The sequence below is a fragment of the Hemitrygon akajei genome, chromosome 15 (assembly GCF_048418815.1).
Source record: "Hemitrygon akajei chromosome 15, sHemAka1.3, whole genome shotgun sequence".
NCBI classification, from domain to species: Eukaryota; Metazoa; Chordata; class Chondrichthyes; order Myliobatiformes; family Dasyatidae; genus Hemitrygon; species Hemitrygon akajei.
The window spans coordinates 61,473,743-61,493,547 of record NC_133138.1 but is presented as its reverse complement, the minus strand read 5'-3'; the positions used below and the strand labels follow the sequence as shown (position 1 = coordinate 61,493,547).

Genomic DNA, 19,805 nt, shown 5'->3' with positions numbered 1-19,805 from the left:
TGCAAAGACAATAACCTATCCCTCAATGTCAGCAAGACGAAGGAATTGGTTGTTGACTTCAGAAGGAGTAGCGGACCACACGACCCCATCTACATCGGTGGTGCGCAGGTGGAACAGGTCAAAAGCTTTCAGTTCCTTGGGGTGAATATCACAAATGACCTGACTTGGTCTAACCAAACAGAGTCCACTGCCAAGAAGGCCCACCAGCGCCTTTACTTTCTGAGAAAGCTGAAGAAATTTGGCCTGTCCCCTAAAACCCTCACTAATTTTTATAGGTGCACCATAGAAAGCATTCTTCTAGGGTGCATCACAACCTGGTATGGAAGTTGTCCTGTCTAAGACCGGAAGAAGCTGCAGAAGATCGTGAACATAGCCCAGCACATCACACAAACCAATCTTCCATCCTTGGACTCAATTTACACCACCCGCTGTCGGAGCAGTGCTGCCAGGATAATCAAAGACAAGATCCACCCAGCCAACACACTTTTTGTCCCACTTCCCTCCGGGAGAAGGTTCAGGAGCATGAAGATTTGTACGGCCAGATTTGGGAACAGCTTCTTTCCAACTGTGATAAGACTGCTGAACAGATCCTGACCTGGATCTGGGCCGTACCTTCCAAATATCTGGACCTGACTTGCACTACCTTACTACCCCTTTTCTATTTTCTAATTATGATTTATAATTTAAATTTTTATTATATTTACTTCGATTTGTACTTCAGGGAGCACGAAGCGCAGAAAAAAATGTCACTGATGATTAAACAACAACACACAAAATGCTGGTGGAACACAGCAGGCCAGGCAGCATCTATAGGGAGAAGCACTGTCGACGTTTCGGGCTGACGCTGCCTGGCCTGCTGTGTTCCACCAGCATTTTGTGTGTTGTTGTTTGAATTTCCAGCATCTGCAGATTTCCTCGTGTTTGATCACTGATGATTGTACGCTCTAGTATCAATTGTTTGGTGACAATAAAGTAAAGTAACTGTGTCATGTTAGATGGCTTCAACAAAAGTCACATGATATGCTCTGCAATATGCCTTTTCTCTTCATTCTCCTGGTCTCATTGCATTGTCAATGGTATCAGCCATATAATCATCCACTTTTCTCTTGGCTTACTGGGATTGATTGGGTTTAGTCCATAAACTTCAGATGCTAAACCACCACTGCAGCTCCGCAATAGTGGGTAAAATGCACACTTTACACTCTCACAGGTTCTAAAAGTACAGGTGTCTCCCTCCCTTTACAAAAGTAGAGCGTTCCTATGAAACCTTTCTTAAGCCGAAATGGCATAAAGCAAAGAACCATTAATTTATATGGGAAAAATTTTCGTAAAAGCAAAAATCCTCTTTGTAATGCGAAAACAGGTTACTAATGTAGGTCTTCTGTAAAAGCGAAGTGGCGTAAAGCAAACAATCATAAAACGGAGGACAAATTGGCAAAATTCTCTGCACCCAACTGTTAGACTGAGGTTATTTATTGGACAAAAAATATACAAACTTGGGCACAAACATTTGGATCCCGCCATGGAATTCAGATTTGGTTAGTTAAGAAATCTGGAATGAAATGGTGTTAGTAATGATATTCTTGAGATGTGTTGGACATTATTCTCCAAAGGTTTCACAAAAGCACCCAACAGGTCATTGAGTTCAGCTGAAGGAAAATTAACATAGTCTGTAAAATCTGTCTGGGTTGGTGACTAATTTGGTAATGATATCACATTACGAGTCAAACACCAGCATGCCATAATCACTGCTTTTTTTGTCTGCATCTCAGACTTTTTGATTATATGTACCGAAGGTTCATCTAGTTAGAATCTAGTCTGCATCATGTCACAAAAAGGGGTGACCTTGTAAGTTCTAGATCTCATGGCATTTTCTAGCAAGATATCCAACATGAGCAAGGATTGTTCAAAGTGTTAAAATTCAATTGTTCTTTAAGGATGCAATCAAAATAATGGTTATCTAATGATCAAGTATTATTAAAATCCAGTTTGTTTTTATAGTTTGCCAGCCCCGGTGGATTGTCATGAGAATTAATTTGATTCACTAAAATCATTTTAGAGAAGGACTTCTGACTTGCCTTTCCTAGCTGATATTGAGATTGCAGACCCACAACGATATGATTGACTTTTAACTGCCCCCTGAAATGAACTGGCAAATGGTAGTGAGTCTTCGCTTGTTGATTATTGGCACTTATTGCTGGATGTACTGTGTAGAAGGTTGTCTATTACTTAGAAATGGCATTTTGTGTTTAATGTTTTAAGAGCTTGTTGCACTTATGGGAGGACGCTGAGCCATCTGAAGAACTTGGGAGTCTCTTCAGCCATTATTGTTCTGACAGAGGTTCTGGCAGGAGAGGAACATGACTGAGCAAGTGGAATACAGCAAGTTACTATGCAAACAAGCCAGTGGTATGCATTTGCTCAAGCTTAATTTTAATTATTAGGAAGTGGTTCAGCACAATTGTAGCGACTTGGTCTTAGGCGTTTGTTGTAAGTATGTGGCAATTAAGAGAAGGAAATTCCTGTTTTGTAATGTGCACATTGTGAAAGACATTTAACTTGCATTTATGTCTAGCATGCACTTTCCTGTATTTCTGGACAAAATATTGTGATGATACACTCAATGGCCACTTTATTAGGTACAAGAGTGAACTTAATAAAGTGGCCACAGGAGTAGTACCTGGTGTGGTTGTCTGCTGCAGCCCATTCATTTCAAGATTTGGTGTGTTGTGTGTTCACAGATGTTCTTCTGCACACCACTGTTGTAATGCCTAATTATTTGAGTTACTGTCACCTTCTCAGTCTGGCCATTCTCCTCTAACCTCTCTCATTAACAAGGTGCTTTTGCCCTCAGGACTGCCGCTCAATGGATTTTTTTGTTTTTCACACTAATCTGTGCAAATTCTAGAGACTGTTCTGTGTGAAAATCCCAGGATCAGCAGTCCTGAGATACTCAAAACACCCCCATCTGGCACCAACAATCATTCCAAGGTCAAAGTCACTTGGATCACATTTCTTCCCCATTCTGAAGATTGATCTGAACAGCAACTGAACCTCTTGACCATATCTGTATGTTTTTATGTATTGAGTTGCTGCTACATGATTGGCTAATTAGATATTTGCATTATTTTTAATTTTTGTTTTATTTAGAGAACAGGCATTTCCAGCCAATGAACTGCACCACCCAGCAAACTTCCTATTTAATACTAGACTAATTACAGGACAATTTGCAATGACCAATTAGCCTACTGACTGGCACACCTTTAGACTGGGAGGAAACTGGAGCACCCAGAGGAAACCAACATGGTTCATCAGGAGAATGTACAAGCTGCTTAGAGATGGCGCCAGAATCGAGCTCCAAACTCTGGAACACATGCTCTGTAATAGTGTTGTGCTAACTGGTGCTCTGCTGTGGTGCATTAATAAGCATCTGTAATGATGTACCTAATAAAGTGGCCACTGAGTGTATCTGGTTTTGCTCAGTGATGGGTTTGATTAAGGACAGGTATACATGGAGGCAGTTAGTGGTACAGTATATTTCATTGGATTGATTCCTAGGTGAAGGGGTATTCTTAAGAGGTACCTACACTCTCTGGAGTTAAGAGAATGAGAGGTGGGTGTTCGTACTGAAGCAAAAGGTTGATGGGGTTTCATGCGGTAGACGAAAGGTTATCTAGGACAAAAGGTAGTTTCAGAGCAAGACATTGCCCATGCAATCCAGTTGGGGCCAAACAAGAAGAAATTTCTTCACTCAGAAGCTAGTAGACCTTTGGGATTCTGTGTGTTGAACATAGAGGCTGTTTCATTGAGTATATTTCAAGGCGGAGGTAGCTAGGCTTTTGGGCTGTAAGGGAGGTCAAGATGAAACATGATCTTTGGTGTAGCAGAGGAGCCACATGTCCTATTCTTATTTTCCTTGGGATATGTTCCTAGGCAACAGACATTTTGGTTGACTTTGTAACTTACCACAAGTAATAAACTTTGCACTTTTGTCTGAAACTGGATTGCAACTAGTTCCAATCTATCTTGCACTTTAGAAAAGCCTTTTGCAAAATTTTACATTTGAGGATTATTTATTTTTGAATAATTTCCTTGCCATCTTGATGTTTTAGGTGTTTGCTGATTGCGTTCCTGGAGTTAAATTTATTCCAGGGTATTTTGTTCAAGTTTAAACAGACAAGGTTGAGTGTCTATTTTGTGTGTCACGAATGCTATTCATATTGTTAGCTACAGTAATGATCCTGTTGGGGAAGAGTGAAGGCAAACAAGGTAGATAAAGAGGAGCAAACACGAGGAAATCTGCAGATGCTGGAAATTCAAACAACACACACAAAATGCTGGTGGAACGCAGCAGGCCAGGCAGCATCTATAAGGAGAAGCACTGTCGATGTTTTGGGCCGAGACCCTCCGTCAGGACTAACTGAAAGGAAAGATAGTAAGAGATTTGAAAGTAGTGGGGTGAGGGGGAAATGCGAAAATGACGAAGGGTCTCGGCCCGAAGCGTCGACAGTGCTTCTCCTTATAGATGCTGCCTGGCCTGCTGTGTTCCACCAGCATTTTGTGTGTTGTTAGATAAAGAGGGAAAACAGTTTTACCAGATTGTATTTATTGTTAAACATCAGAATTCTTAACAAGGTGTATATTTACCTTCTCTCCCCCCCCCCCCCCACCCCCCATGATCTTACCTGCTTGTATTACCTTGCATTACCTTGTGCTAACTAACAAGGTTACCTGGATGTTGGGTGCGATGGACTAATGGATATTCACAGGCAATCACACCAAGATGTGCATTTTTCTCTCTATCAATATACGGAGGTGTCCAGAGAAAGAATCCTGTGATAATTATAGATATTAACCTCTTCAGTATTCATTCAAGTTACCTTGAAACACGATCCGCCATTCAGTATGATCATGGCTGATCATCCAACTCAGAACCCTGTACCTGCTTTCTCTCCATATCCTCTGATCCCTTTAGCCACAAGGGCCATATCTAACTTCCTCTTAAATATAGCCAATGAACCGGCCTCAACTGTTTCCTGTGGCAGAGAATTCCACAGATTCACCACTCTCTGTGAGAAGAAGTTTTTCCTCATCTCGGTCCTAAAAGGCTTCCCCTTTATCCTTAAACTGTGACCCCTCGTTCTGGATAGTCACCTTCTATGTCTGTACCAACGATGGTGCCAATCCAGCTAATCCTATCTGCCTGAACTCGGTCTTTCTTCCTGTGTTCATTGCCTGCCCATTGTAGTTCTAAATGCTACTTAAACATCGCAGTCTTCCACCACCTCCCTTGGCAGCACACTCCAGGCACCTACAACTCTGTGCAATTTAAAAACTTGCCTTGCATATCTCCTTTAAAATTTTTTGCCCTTTCAGCTTAAACCTGTAATCTTTACTATTGGGCTGAATACCATCTCACTCATTTATTCCTCTGATTGATAATCTGGAACATGCCTCATCTGGTGACTAATAGTCTACTTCAGGGGTCAGTATCTGGAAGTTATGTTTATTTTTATGATTGGAATGTGAATGCACAAGGCTTGAGCAGTAAGTTTAGAGATGACACAAGATTAAGGAATTCTTGATAGTGAAAACGATTATCATGGGTTACAGGGGGATCTATATGTTAGGGAAGTGATCAGGGGCTGAGGAGTGGCAAATGGATTTCAGTACAGTTAAGTATGAGGTGATGCATTTTGGAATATACAACTTGTGCTATGATTAGTAGGGCACTCGGGAGTTAATAATTTGTTTAAAAGAGTGACCGCAAAGTACAAGTGCAGTTTGTTGTAAGTAGGTTAACAGGTAGAAAGGATGGTGAAAAGGTGTTTTAGCATGCTGGCTTTCATCAGTCAGTGCACGGAACATCAGAATTGAAACACTATATTGTATAAGTTGTTGCTGTGGCTGGTCTTGGAGAACTCTGCACAGTTTTGGTCGCCCTATTTTAGGAAAGACGTAGCTAAATTGGAAAGAGTACAGAAGAATTGCAAGGCTGATACCAGGACTAGAGGGCTTAAGTTAAGGGCGAGGTTAGGGCTTGGCTCTTTTCCCTTGGAATGTAGTGGAATGAGGGGTGATATTATAGAAGTGTTCAAAATTGAGAGATGGAGATAAAGTAACAATCTTTATCCCAGGGCAGGGGAGTCCAAAAGAAGGGGCAGAGATTTAGTGAGAGGGCAAATTTTTCAGAGGGTGGTGAGTATGTGGAATGTCCTTCCAGAGGAAGTAGTTGAGGCAGCTATCATTTAAAAACCAATCAAAATATCCTACATTCACCCTAAGCCCCACCTCCCATTGGCTGAGAAGGTTGAGCCAAAGGGATTGTATTGTTGGTGCTGTATTGCTCCAACTCTAATTCTTAAACCTTCACTTTACGTGTTTTCCAATTTTTTTTTTTGCTTAAATATGAATGAATATTTTTTCATAAATCTGTCTCAATTACTTGGTTGGCGAAAGTACTTTGTTCACTGCTGAAATGAGCCGGAAATGATTTTCAGCTAAATGTTCTTCATTGTCAGTGAAACACCAACATAATGGAAAGTCGAACCAGATCCAAAGAATCAAATGATTATGCAGAATTAAGTTGTTAGTGGACTTGGCCTAGCTATTTTTGGTTGATAGAATATCTAATAGTCTTGTTATGCTGAGACATTCAATTGAGCTTGTTGGTAACATGTCATCTCATTGGCTGTTATAATGTAAATGTGAGACAGCTTGCACAATGGTAAAATTGGATTGCTATAAATTGGCAATTATTTAGGAATAAAACTCTCCCACTCATTTAGTTTAAAGGTCTATGATGTCAAAGCTGGCAACTAAACTGTCTCAAAAGTACACTATATTCTTGATATGCAGTTTGAAAGAAGAGACTTTTTAATGCAAGGCAGGTATGAGGCTATTTCCTCATGTTGATGTGATGGAGCTTGAGTGAATCTGACCTCTTGTTTGTATGAGTGCATTTGACTTGGAGCTGCAAATGGGGTGGGTGTTTTTTTGTGGTTTCACTGAATTCACTGTATTGAGATCACCGTTAGGTTTTAGAAACGGAAACTCATGTATCTTGAAAATGGCATGTGTGGGGATAGGAAATGGGTGGATCAGATAATTTTGAGTAGAATGAGCAAAAGAGAACTATTTCAGCATTTAAGGAACTGGAATTTTGGGTGGAGTGGGACAAATGAAGGACAACATTTGTAACTTAAATGGTGACAGTTCTGTGTTTCTGAATGTTCCTACTGCAAGAACAGTAGAAAATAATCTAAGTACAGTTGCTATATATAAAATGAGTCAGTAAGAGGTGCCCCATGCCACTATTAAATTTAAAACAATTTTGATTTAGGTTATTAAGTGACATAGTCCTGAAATAGAAGCATAGTGAAGAAAGGCCTGTTCAATCTGTGCTGCTGTTGGTCTTTGAAATAAAAGTTGTAGTTAATTCCACGTCACCTTTTTGCCAGTAATTCTTTAAATTAAACTTTCTCAAATGTTACAGGTAACCTGAAAGACTGAGGAATAATGTACAGTTTCACAATTCAGAAAAGCTGTAGCAAGTGAAACTATTTCTTGTTTTGACTAGCTTTGTCAACTCTTTGTTGTATTGATATTTCTATTTGGTAGTGCAGTAAACGGTACCCTTTATTTAGGTGGTATATGCTGGGCTTGTTGACTGAACATATTTAACAATATATAACATATTTAGGGGAAAGAGGGTTGTATAACTGAAAAACTGGAGAGGTGCCACATGAGGTAGGAGATCCATCTTGCCCACATTCAAAGCAACCCAAAATGCTGGAGGAACTCAGCAGGTCAGGCAGCAGCTATGGAAACTATGAATAAACAGTCGACGTTTTGGGTCGGAGTCTCCTTCAGGACTGGAAAGAAAACACAGTGGGGGAGGGGAAGAAGGATAGGTAGAAAGTGATAGGTGAAGCCAGGTGGGTGGGAAAGGTGGAGCTGGAGTGGAAGGACTTTGATAGGAGGGGAGAATATAGACCATGGGAGACAAGAAAGGAAGAGGAGGGTCACATGGGATGGTGTTAGGGGGTTAAGTGGGCAGAGTGGGTATAGAAGAAGAGGAGAGAGGGTGGGAATTTTTTTTTACTGGAAGGAGAAATCGATACTCATGCCATCAGGTTGGAGGCTAGCTAGAAGGAATATAAGGTGTTGCTCCTCCATGCTGAGAGTGGCCTCATCGTAGCACAAGAGGAGGCCGAGGAACGATGTGTCAGAATGGGAAATGGAACTTAAATATTTGGTCACTGGGAAGTTCTGCTTACGGAGAATGAAGCAGAGAAGCTTGACGAGTGGTCCTCCAATTTAAGACAAGTCTTACCAATATAGAGGAGGCCACATCAGGAGTACTAGACACAACACATGGCCCCAGCAGATTTGCAGGTGAAGTGTTGCCTCACCTGGAAGGACTGTTTGGGTCCCTGAATGGAGGTGAATGGGCAGGTCTAGCACTTTGGTCACTTTCAGAGATAAAGTGGTGGGAAGGAGATGAGTGGGGAAGGACGAATGGACATGGGAATCACAGAGGGAGTGATCCCTGTGGAAAGTGGGGTGGGGGGGGAGTTAAAGATGCATGTGGTGGTTGGATCCCTTGGAGATGGTGGAAGTTGCGGAGAGTGATGTGTTGGATGTGGAGGCTCGTGGCGTGGCAGGTAATGACAAGAGGAAGGCTGTCACTGTTAAGGCAGTGGGAATATGAGGTCAGCGCAGATCTTCATAGAACATAAGCATACAACATAGAAATTTATAGCACATTACAGACATTTCAGCCCAAAATGTTGTGCCGACCATGTAACCTACTGTAGAAACTGCCTAGTATTTCCCTAACGCTTGGCCCTCTATTTTCCTAAGCTCTATGTACCTATCTAAGAGGCTCTTAGAAGACCCTATTGTATCCGTTTCCACCACCGCTGCTGGCAGTGCATTGCATTCTTTGCATCCACCACTCTGTGTGAGGGAAAAACTTACCCTTCACATCCCTTGATACCTATTTCCAAACACCTTAAAACTATGCCCGCTTATGTTAGCCTTTTCGGCTCTGGGAGAAAGCCTTTGGCTATCCACATGATCACTTCCCCTCATCATCTTATACACCTCTATCAGGTCACCTCTCGACCTCTGTCGCTCCAAGGAGAAAAGGCCAAGTTGATTCAGTCTATTCTCATAAGGTATGCCCTCCAATCCAGGCAACATCTTTGTAAATCTCCTCTGCACTCTCTCTATAGTATCCACATCCTTCCTGTAGTGAGGTGACCAAAACTGAACACAGTTCTCCAAGTGGGGTCTGAACAAGGTCTTGTATGGCTGTAACATTACCACTCAGTCCCATGATTGATGAAGGCCAACACACCACACACGTTCTTAACAACACTGTCAACCTGCATAGCAGCTTCGAGTGTCCTATGGACACAGACCCCAAGATCTCACTGATCCTCCACACTGCCAAGAGTCTTACCATTAATATTATATTCTGTCTTCAAACTGGACCTACCAAAATTAACCACTTCACACTTATCTGGGTTGAAGTCCATCTCCCACTTCTCAGGCAAGTTCTGCATTGTCCCACTGTAACCTCTGACAACCTTCCACACTATCCACAACACCCCTAACCTTTGTTATCAGCAAACCTACTAACGCACCCTTCTACTTCACCCAGGTCATTTATAAATATCACAAAAAGGAGGGGTCCCAGAGCAGATCCCTGTGGAACACCACTGGTCACCTACCTCCATGTAGAATAAGAACCATCTTACAATGACCATTTGCCTTCTGTGGGCAAGCCAATTCTGGATCCACAGAGCAAGGTCTCCTTGGATCCCATGCCTCCTTACTTTCTGAAGGAGCCTTGCATGGAAAACTTTATAAAATACCTTGAAATCCATATACACTACTGTCCTACCTTCATCAATGTTCAAGAGATAAATCTGTCCAAATTCAGTCCTGCTAATGTTAGCACCTCTGGGCAGTGACAGACAGAAAATGTATCTGTGTATTGAAAGTAGTGTGAAAATACAGGATTTGTGTGGTTGAGGTTTGGGCTACTAATGTGCATTGATACAGACAACCGAATGTTATTACAGTTGCAATACTCGGCAATTCAGACAGGAATGTGAAAGTGTTGACCTTTCAGTTGATGTCTATCCTTTGAACCAGCAAACGTTAAAGGTAAAAAAGTGTTCTCACTTTAGAGAAAAGGGTGAGGGGTGGAGGAAATGAAGGGGGAAATCCGGTGAAATTGATAGGGAGCTATCTCAGAAGCTATCTCATCATGTTGGTCATGATACTATTATAAGATGAAGAAAGAATCAATTTGCTAGGGATTCAAGTTGAGGGTTTTGGCTTCACCAGTGCTTCAGTCTCTAGCCGTGCCAAAATCTTTGGCTCTGATAAGACTAAACAAAAGATTGCATGCAGGTGGCTACTTGCAGTAAGAAAAGCTGCTTGGTACAGCAGGCTTTGTAGTTCACACCAGAAGAATGAATGTGCATTGCCACGTACCAAGTTCAGTCAATGGGCTGGTTATCATATTCTGTTGTTTGAATATGTAGGCAAACTAAAGGAATTAGAATTTAATATTTCAGTTCAGTATTTGAAGAAGAATTGAAAGTAATCTTTTGTGATTTCTTGCCAAGAAAGATACAAGATGTCCAGCTATGATCTTTGGAAAGCTATCTCCTGGATGAAGTGGCAATTCTGGACTAAACTTGAATCAATGAAGTATGCTTGTCAGGTCTGGCAGGGCTTGAATGCTATCACCTCTTATAGTGTCTGGGTGAGAAGAGGGCTTTGCTTCCAGATGAGCTCAATGCCTTCTATGATTGCTTTGACCATCTGAACTTGCAGGAGCCATCAAAAACTCCCACAACCCCCGATGATCCTATGATTTCAGTCTCTGAGGCTGACGTGAGAGCATCCTTCAGGAGAGTGATCCCACAAAAAGACTTGTGCTGATCAGTTGGCTGGAGTGTTCGCTGAGATCTTTAACCTCTCACTTCAGTCTGAGGTACCCGCCTGCTTCAAGCCTAGTACATAATTACCTGCCTCAATGATTATTCATCCACTGTGATGAAGTGCTTTGAGAGGTTGGTGATGAAACATGTCAGCTGCTGCCTGAGAAGCAACTTGGATCTGCTCCAGTTTGCTACCATCGTACCAGGTCCACAGCAGATGCTATTTCATTGGCTCTTCACTCAACACCAACAGCAAAGATGCATTCATCAGGATGCTCTTTATCAACTACAGCTTGGCATTCAATACCATCAATCCCTCAAAACTAATCAATAAGTTTCAGGACCTTGGCCTCAGTACCTCCTTGTGTAGATGGATCTTTGATTTCCTCAACTGCAGACCCATGCTAGTTCTGATTGGCAACAACGTTACTTCCCCAATCTCCATCAACACAGGTGCACCACGAGGCTGTGTGCTCTACTCATTTTACACTTATGGTTGTGTAGCTAAGCACAGCTCCAATGCCATTTACAAGTTTGCTGACAACACCACTGTCATAGGCCAAAGCAAAAGTACTGACAAGTCATATAGGAGGGAGACTGATAATCTGGCTGAGTGGTGCCTCAATGACAAACTCTTTCTTAATGTCAGCAAGACCAAGGAGCTGATTATCCACCCAAGGAGGAGTAAACCAGAGGTCCATGAGCCAATCCTCTTTGGTGGATCAGAGGGTCAGCAACTTTAAGTTTCTCGGTGTTATTATTTCAAAGGGCCTGTCGTGGGGGAAGCACATAAGTGCAATTGGGAAGCAAGCAAGGCAGCACCCCTACTTAGGAGTTTGCAAAGATTCAGCATGACATCTGAAACTTTGACAGACTTCTGTAGGTACGTGGTGGAGAGTATCTTGGCTGCATCACAGCTTGTTCTAGAAACACCAAAGGCCTTGAATAGGAAATCCTACAAAGAGTAGTGGATGCGGCCCAGTCTGTCACAGATAAACCTGTCCCTAACATTGAGCACATCCTGAGCATTGTTGCAGGAAGGCCAACATCCATAAGCGACCCCCACCACCCAGGTCATGCTCTCTTCTCACTGCTGCCATTAGGAAGAAGGTATATGACTTGGGACTCACACCATTAGGTGCAGGAACAGTTATTACCCCTCAAACTTTAGGCTCCTGAACCAGAGGGGATAACTTCACTGTTCCCACAGGCTATGGACTTGGTTTCAAGGACTCTTCATTTCATTTATTGCTTATATTCTTTCTTTTTTGTATATGCACAATTTGTCTTTTGCACACTGGTTGTCTGCCTTCTTGGTGCAGTCCTTCATTGATTCTATAATGGTTACTGGACTTATTGAGTATGTTCTCAAGAAAATGTATCTCAGGGTTATATATGGTGACATGAATGTACTTTAATAATAATGTTACTTTGAACTTTGTATTTGTTTCAATGGTTTTTTTCAACTTGTTAAAATTAAGATTATACATTTCTCTGCTCATTATGCTTTCACTTTTGTTTAAGCAGTCGTTTTAACTCTTCCAAAGAATCTCACTACATTTCTTGTAAGTGCACCCCACCTTCCCAATTTATCCTGCCTGTCATTTCTGAAGTCTGTGCTGATTCACATTGCAATCTACTGTCTTTCTTACCATCATGGAAACAGTGGTAGGCTGCCTGTCAATAAGATTAAAGTTGGCTTAATATTTTCATTTTTTAAAAACCACTTGTACAACCAGACCGATCGTAATTACTCCAGCTGCATGCGTTGTCTAAGGCGCGATGTCATGTATCATGTGACACTCTTCTTGATTTGAGTCTGTTACCATCTACATGGCATGTTATGTGTGCGATGGAATACTTGCTCAAACGAGTGTAGCTCCAGTGCTCAATTCTACCCAGGCAAAAGATCTTTGAAGTGCATCTATGTTGTGAATTATAAAAACATCAGTGCAACAGCTTGCCCAAGACTCTTCTACAGTTTTCCCAAACCTGTGATCGTTGCTACCTAGAAAGATCATTTCAAAGCAACATGGGAATTCTGATACCTCCAAGCTCCTTTCTAAGTTGCACATCATTTTTCTTCACTATGTCTAGACTTGGAACTCCCTAACCATGAATTAATGATACTTCTGCAAATACAGGACAAAAAAGATTAACTGGGGTGGAGATGTTAAACGTTTGATTTTCCTTTTGACAAATTTCTATACTGTATATTGTTTGTCACAAACAAGTTGTTTTTTTCTGTTACAGGCCAAAAACAAGGAAACTGGAATTTTAGCTGCTGCAAAAGTTATTGAAGTCAAGAGTGAAGAAGAACTTGAAGACTACATGGTGGAAATTGAGATTCTGGCCTCGTGTGACCATATTTATATTGTTAAACAGCTGGATGCTTTCTTTTATGAGAATAAGTTATGGGTAAGAATGACAATTTATTTTTATTCTATAATGTAAAATCCTTTTAGTTGTTTACTTTGAGGATGTAAAGAACCTGGGGCAAGACCCTGGCATTATTCTTGTGAAGGTTGCCAGGATTTATTTGGAAATTGCCTTGAAAGTATGGTTCTACGTTCTCCACCCTTGATTTCCAAAGGACTTTGGCGGTTTTGTGAAAATAGCTGTGGATATGTCCCCATGCTCTGTTCCAACATGATAGTATATTACAGAAGCTAAAACTCTGAAATTTCTCAGACAAACGATAGATAGTTCACAAGTGTTGTAGAGTCTCAATGTACCTTAGTGTATTTGGAAACATCAAGCATTGCAGAAAAGTAAGATTTGAATACTCCTACAAAGTATAAGAGCTATATAAAACAGTGTGCCTTTTTCTTTAAAATATTTCTGCATCTGTGTTCAGATCTTGACACAATAGCTTGTATTGTTAAACTGAATTAAAAAGATTAAATCTTATTATGAGACATTCTTGGCAAGCTGTTAAAGCTTCTTTTTCAAACTCGTTACTTTGATCTGGCCCTTGCTCCGTTCTTTCACTATCAAATTTCAGAACCTTTGTTCTTGATGTTTGTGCTGTTTCTCCTCTTTGCCTTTCTGTTCCTCCTCAAGGATATATTTCTTAACATAATCGCATCCTACCCATGAAATCTTTCACCTCTAAATTCCCATGCAGTCTGCCAAGAGTGTTTCATTCTCTGAACTTCGTTACCTGCCCTGGTATCTTCCAATATCTAGAATTTCCACTCTATATCTATCCTGAAGTTCCTTGGGAGGTGCTCTACATTGGAGCCCTTCACCTGCTAATCTGCTGAGGATATCAATTATATCTGGTGCTCCTTCTCTACATTGGTGAGATCTGATCGAAATTGCGGACAGCTTCGAACACCTCTACTCCATTCACCAAAGAAGAACTTCCTGGCCAAACATTTAAATTCTGATTCCCATTCCCAATCTGATGGCATATATATAAATTTCTCCTAGTTTAAAAAAAAATGTTTCTGTCCCCCTTCCCTCTTCTATTCCCCACTCTGGCCTCTTACTACTTCTCATCTGACTATCATTTCCCCCGAGTCTTCTCCTCCTTTATCCGATAGCCCACTCTTCTCTCCTATCAGATTTCTTCCTCTCCAGCCCTTTACCTTTCCTGCCCATCTGGTTTCACCTATCATCTTCTGCTATTCTCCTTCGTCTCCCGTCCCCCAACCTATTTATTCTGGTGTCTTCCCCCGCCCTTTCCAGCCCTGAAGAAGGGTGTCGACCCAAAATGTTGGCTGCTCATTCATTTCCATAACTGCTGCCTGTCCTGCTGAGTTCCTCCAGCATTTTGTATGGCTGTTAATTTTTTAACATCTACAGCACCCCCCCCCCCACCCCCCCCCCCCGTTCTCCCTCTCCTCAAAATTTGCCCAAGCTCCACAATTCATCTGGAAAGAGGTTAACCATCTATTTCCTCCTCTGCTGAAGTCTCGCTCTGTTTCTTAAGCTCCGAGAAGCTTTGTCACAGATCCTTTGCCATTAAGATTTAAAAACACTTTGTAACACTGCAGCTTAGCTGGTGGTAGCCTTGCCTTTGTGCCAGAAGCTGCAGGTTTCATTTCAGAGATTTGGGGCAAAAATAATAAATAGTGACACTGTTAGAGGTGCTGCCGTTTAAGTGAAGTAACTCAATATCTGCCATTTCCAAGATCTGGGATCTCATAGCAAACATTTTGATTAAAAAGCAGGAGGGAGGGATTCTGGCCAGTATCATCATTAATATCAGTTCCATCAACCTCATTGAAACAGTCCAGAAACTAGACCATCTGGCAACTCTTGTTCTTGTGCAACACTTAAAGAAAAATAACTTGACCAAAAGTTGGATTGCACCACAATCACTTCTGAGTTGTATTTAAATATATAGATTCTCTGAGGGTGTATGTTGTTTTTCAGGTGTGAGTTATGCACAGAATGACAACTTATTTGGAGTATTGCATTCAAGTCTGGTTGCCTCATTACAGGAAGGGTACAGGGGTTATGAATAGAGTGCAGAAGAAGCTTACCAGGATGCTGCCTCGATTCAAGGACTTGTACTATAAGGAGAAATTGAACAGACAAGGGCTGTCTCCTCTGGAGCAGCAGACGCTAAGGGGAGACCTAATACAAGTTTGAGAGGATACTGGGAGGCATAGATAGAGTACACAGCTGTTACCTTTTCCCAGAGTGACAATGTCTAAGTCTAGAGGTGCATTTGAGGGAAGAGGAGGGTTTTTTTTAATATAAAAGTGGCAGGTTCCTAGAATGCATTGCTAAGGATGGTGGTAGAGACAAATAGGATAGAGTTTAAGAGAACCTTGGCTAGCCACAATAAAATGGAGCAAATGGAGGAATAAGGGATTGGATGTTGTGCCAAACTTCTTTTGGGACAACATTGTGGCCTGAAGGGCCTGTTGCAGTGTATATAGGTGATAATTTCCTTACTCAACTGCATTTTTCTCTACCTCCATGATCACCTGTACTACCGTTGTCATGTGCAGACCTCGTTCACAGTACAGGTGGTCAGAGTTGTAAGTATACAGCAACTGGAGCCTTTTCACGCAGCTCCTGCTATGAAGCTCATTGGTTCTGTTTCATTGCATAAATTTGGGCATAAACCACCACTTTGCTGTTTTCAATGAGTTTTTGATTAATTTTAAATTTTGTGCATGAAATTCAGTTGGACATGAACTCATACTAGAACACATTTAGCATATCAAAAAGGGAAATCTGATTTCTAGACCTTTATCAAGTCATTTCCACTTTTTTTTGTTTGTTTCATTTCCTATGGCAGTCACTACCTTTTCAAAAGTATTTCATTGTGATACAATTTAGGACATTCTGAAAGGGAAATGAGGTGCTATACAAGTCCTTTAGCTGACTATAATTTATTTGCTTTTTTTCCCTCAAAAGTCAAACTTAACTGCAGTACTGTACAAAAGTCTTGGGCACCCTAGATTTTGAATATAAATTTTGTCTTGGATGTTTAGTTTTTGTCTTTTGCATTAGTCTGTCAGTACAAAAGAGCAAATTTTAGATTTCCAAGCATTCATTTTCCAAAAAATATTATATGTTAGAGAAATTTTTGTATTTCATTAAATAAAGTAACATTCGATAATAGATGACTTTTCAAATTTAAAAAAAAAAAAAACTGGATTACTTTGTAGATATTTAGCGCAGTGCATGATTAAACTAAGGTAACAAACAGGATGCTAATGATCAATGACATAATGAGTTGAATGAACTAAACTGATTAATTGTAAATGAAACGGATGTAGAAGGTATCAAACTGGGTAAGGACAACCAAACTAAAAGGTGAAGGTGTGTCAGATGTGACATTTTAACCTTCAAATCATCAACTCTTACACCATGGCAAGAGTGATAGCAACAAGACACAAGGTGGTCATCTTATATCAGCAAGGTTTCTTCCAAGCAGAAATTTCACAGCAGACACAGGAGTTTTAAGATGTGGTGTCTAAGCTCTTCTAAAGAAGCACAAAGAAATGGGCAAGGTTGAGGATGTGGTGGTTGACTGCTGAAACAGTGCAGCAGACAAGATGCATCAAACTGATGTCCCTTACGTCAGTTGAAGTGCAGCATTGCTATCAGCTCTGAACTCACAGAAGCCACTGGAACCCAAGTACACCCCTCTACAGTCCAGAGAAGTCTTGTCAGAAGTGGTCTTCATGGAACAGTTGCTGCCAAAATGCCATTCCTCCGCAGTGGAAACAAAGATGAACGACACATCTATGTACAGAAACACAAGGGCTCAGATGCTTAACAGTGGCAACAGTTATGTCAATTATGTGAAGAACAAAAGGATGACAGGAGTAAAAGTAGGACCGATTAGAGATAAAAGTGGGAAGATGTGCCTGGAGGCTGTGGGAGTGAGCGAGGTCCTCAATGAATACTTCTCTTCGGTATTCACCAATGAGAGGGAACTTGATGACGGTGAGGACAACATGAGTGAGGTTGATGTTAAGGGGAGAGGAGGTGTTGGAGTTGTTAAAATACATTAGGATGGATAAGTCCCCGGGGCCTGACTGAATATTCCCCAGGCTGCTCCACGAGGCGAGGGAAGAGATTGCTGAGCCTCTGGCTAGGATCCTTATGTCCTCGTTGTCCACAGGAATGGTACTGGAGGATTGGAGGGAGGCGAATGTTGTCCCCTTGTTCAAAAAAGTTAGTAGGGATAGTCCGGGAAATTATAGACCAGTGAGCCTTACGTCTGTGGTGGGAAAGCTATTGGAAAAGATTCTTAGAGATAGGATCTATGGGCATTTAGAGAATCATGGTCTGATCAGGGACAGTCAGCATGGCTTTGTGAAGGGCAGATCGTGCCTAACAAGCCTGATAGGGTTCTTTGAGGAGGTGACCAGGCATATAGATGAGGATAGTGCAGTGGATGTGATCTACATGGATTTTAGTAAGGCATTTGAGTTTCCACATGGTAGGCTTATTCAGAAAGTCAGAAGGCATGGGATCCAGGGAAGTTTGGCCAGGTGGATTCAGAATTGGCTTGCCTACAGAAGGCAGAGGGTCGTGGTGGAGGGAGTACATTCAGATTGGAGGGTTGTGACTAGTGGTGTCCCACAAGGATCTGTTCTGGGACCTCTACTTTTTGTGATTTTTTATTAACGACCTGAATGTAGGGGTAGAAGGGTGGGTTGGCAAGTTTGCAGATGACACAAAGGTTGGTGGTGTTGTAGATAGTGTAGAGGGTTGTCGAAGATTGCTGAGAGACATTGATAGGATGCAGAAGTGGGCTGAGCAGTGGCAGATGGAGTTCAACCCGGAGAAGTGTGAGGTAGTACACTTTGGAAGGACAAACTCCAAGGTAGAGTACAAAGTAAATGGCAGGATACTTGGTAGTGTGGAGGAGCAGAGGGATCTGGGGGTACATGTCCACAGATCCCTGAAAGTTGCCTCACAGGTGGATAGGGTAGTTAAGAAAGCTTATGGGGTGTTAGCTTTCATAAGTCGAGGGATAGAGTTTAAGAGATGCTATGTAATGATGCAGCTCTATAAAATTCTAGTTCGGCCACACTTGGAGTACTGTGTCCAGTTGTGGTCAGCTCACTATAGGAAGGATGTGGAAGCATTGGAAAGGGTACAGAGGAGATTTACCAGGATGCTGTCTGGTTTAGAGAGTATGGATTATGATCAGAGATTAAGGGAGCTAGGGCTTTGCTGTTTGGAGAGAAGGAGGATGAGAGGAGACATGATAGAGGTGTACAAGATATTAAGAGGAATAGACAGAGTGGACAGCCAGCGCCTCTTCCCCAGGGCACCACTGCTCAGTACAAGAGGACATGGCTTTAAGGTAAGGGGAGGGAAGTTCAAGGGGGATATTAGAGGAAGGTTTTTCACTCAGAGTGGTTGGTGCGTGGAATGCACTGACTGAGTCAGTGGTGGAGGTGGACACACTAGCGAAGTTTAAGAGACTACTAGACAAGTATATGGAGGAACTTAAGGTGGGGGGGTTTATGTGAGGCAGGGTTTGAGGGTCAGCACAACATTGTGGGCCGAAGGGCCTGTAATGTGCCGTACTGTTCTATGTAACAGGTGCTCTAGACTGAGAAGGCAAAATAAGAATATTTTGGCTCAAACAGGAGGCAGTTTCTGGAGAGCACTCACATGGATTAGTGTCTGCAACCAGCAATGATGCACAGTGGAGATTCCCTGAAGGCTTGGGACTGCATTTCTGCAAATGGAGTTGATCTATTCAGAATTAATGGAATCCTTAATGCGGAGAAATATAAACCTATTCTCATCCATCACGCAATATAATCAGGGAGGCATCTGATAGTCCCAAATTCGTTCTGCAGCGGGCCAATGACCTCCAACACACAGCCAAGGTCAGAAGGTGCTCCCTTCAGAAAAAAGAACATGGAGTTCTGCAGCAGACGGTTTGGCCTAAACAGAGCCCTGATCTCAACAACATCAAGGCTGTATGGGATTACCTGGAAAGACAGAAGCACGCGAGACACCCACAGTCTGCAGAAGAACTGGCAAGTTCTCCAAAAATGTTTGAAACAACCTACCAGCCAATTTTCTTCTAAAACTGCATGCTAGTGTACCCTAGAGAATTGATGCAGTTTTAAAGGCAAAAGGTGGTCATAGCAAATATTGTTTTCATTATTTTTTTCACTATTTACTGCTCTTTATAGTAACTTTTTGGTATTTGGAAATGTATCATTCGATTATTTTTGAAAGAATCTTTGCTTGACAGATTTTTTTAACATGTGCCTTTAAGACTTTTGTGCAGTACAGTATATCCCAGGGCCCTGTCAACTTAGCAGTGATCCAGCACTTAAATTCATTCCTGATCTGACCTTGTGTCCTGTGATCATCTAGTTTGTGAACCAACCTCTA

General features: G+C 41.7%; 1 protein-coding gene across 2 annotated transcripts in view; it reads left to right on the top strand.

The window, feature by feature from the left end:
• stk10 (serine/threonine kinase 10) overlaps positions 1-19,805 on the top strand; it is a 113,785-nt gene that overhangs the window by 15,634 nt on the left and 78,346 nt on the right. For both annotated transcript variants that reach the window (XM_073067667.1, XM_073067666.1), the window contains exon 2: positions 13,218-13,382. In XM_073067667.1, coding sequence (XP_072923768.1) covers positions 13,218-13,382 — 165 coding nt within the window. The remainder of the gene's footprint in view (positions 1-13,217; positions 13,383-19,805) is intronic.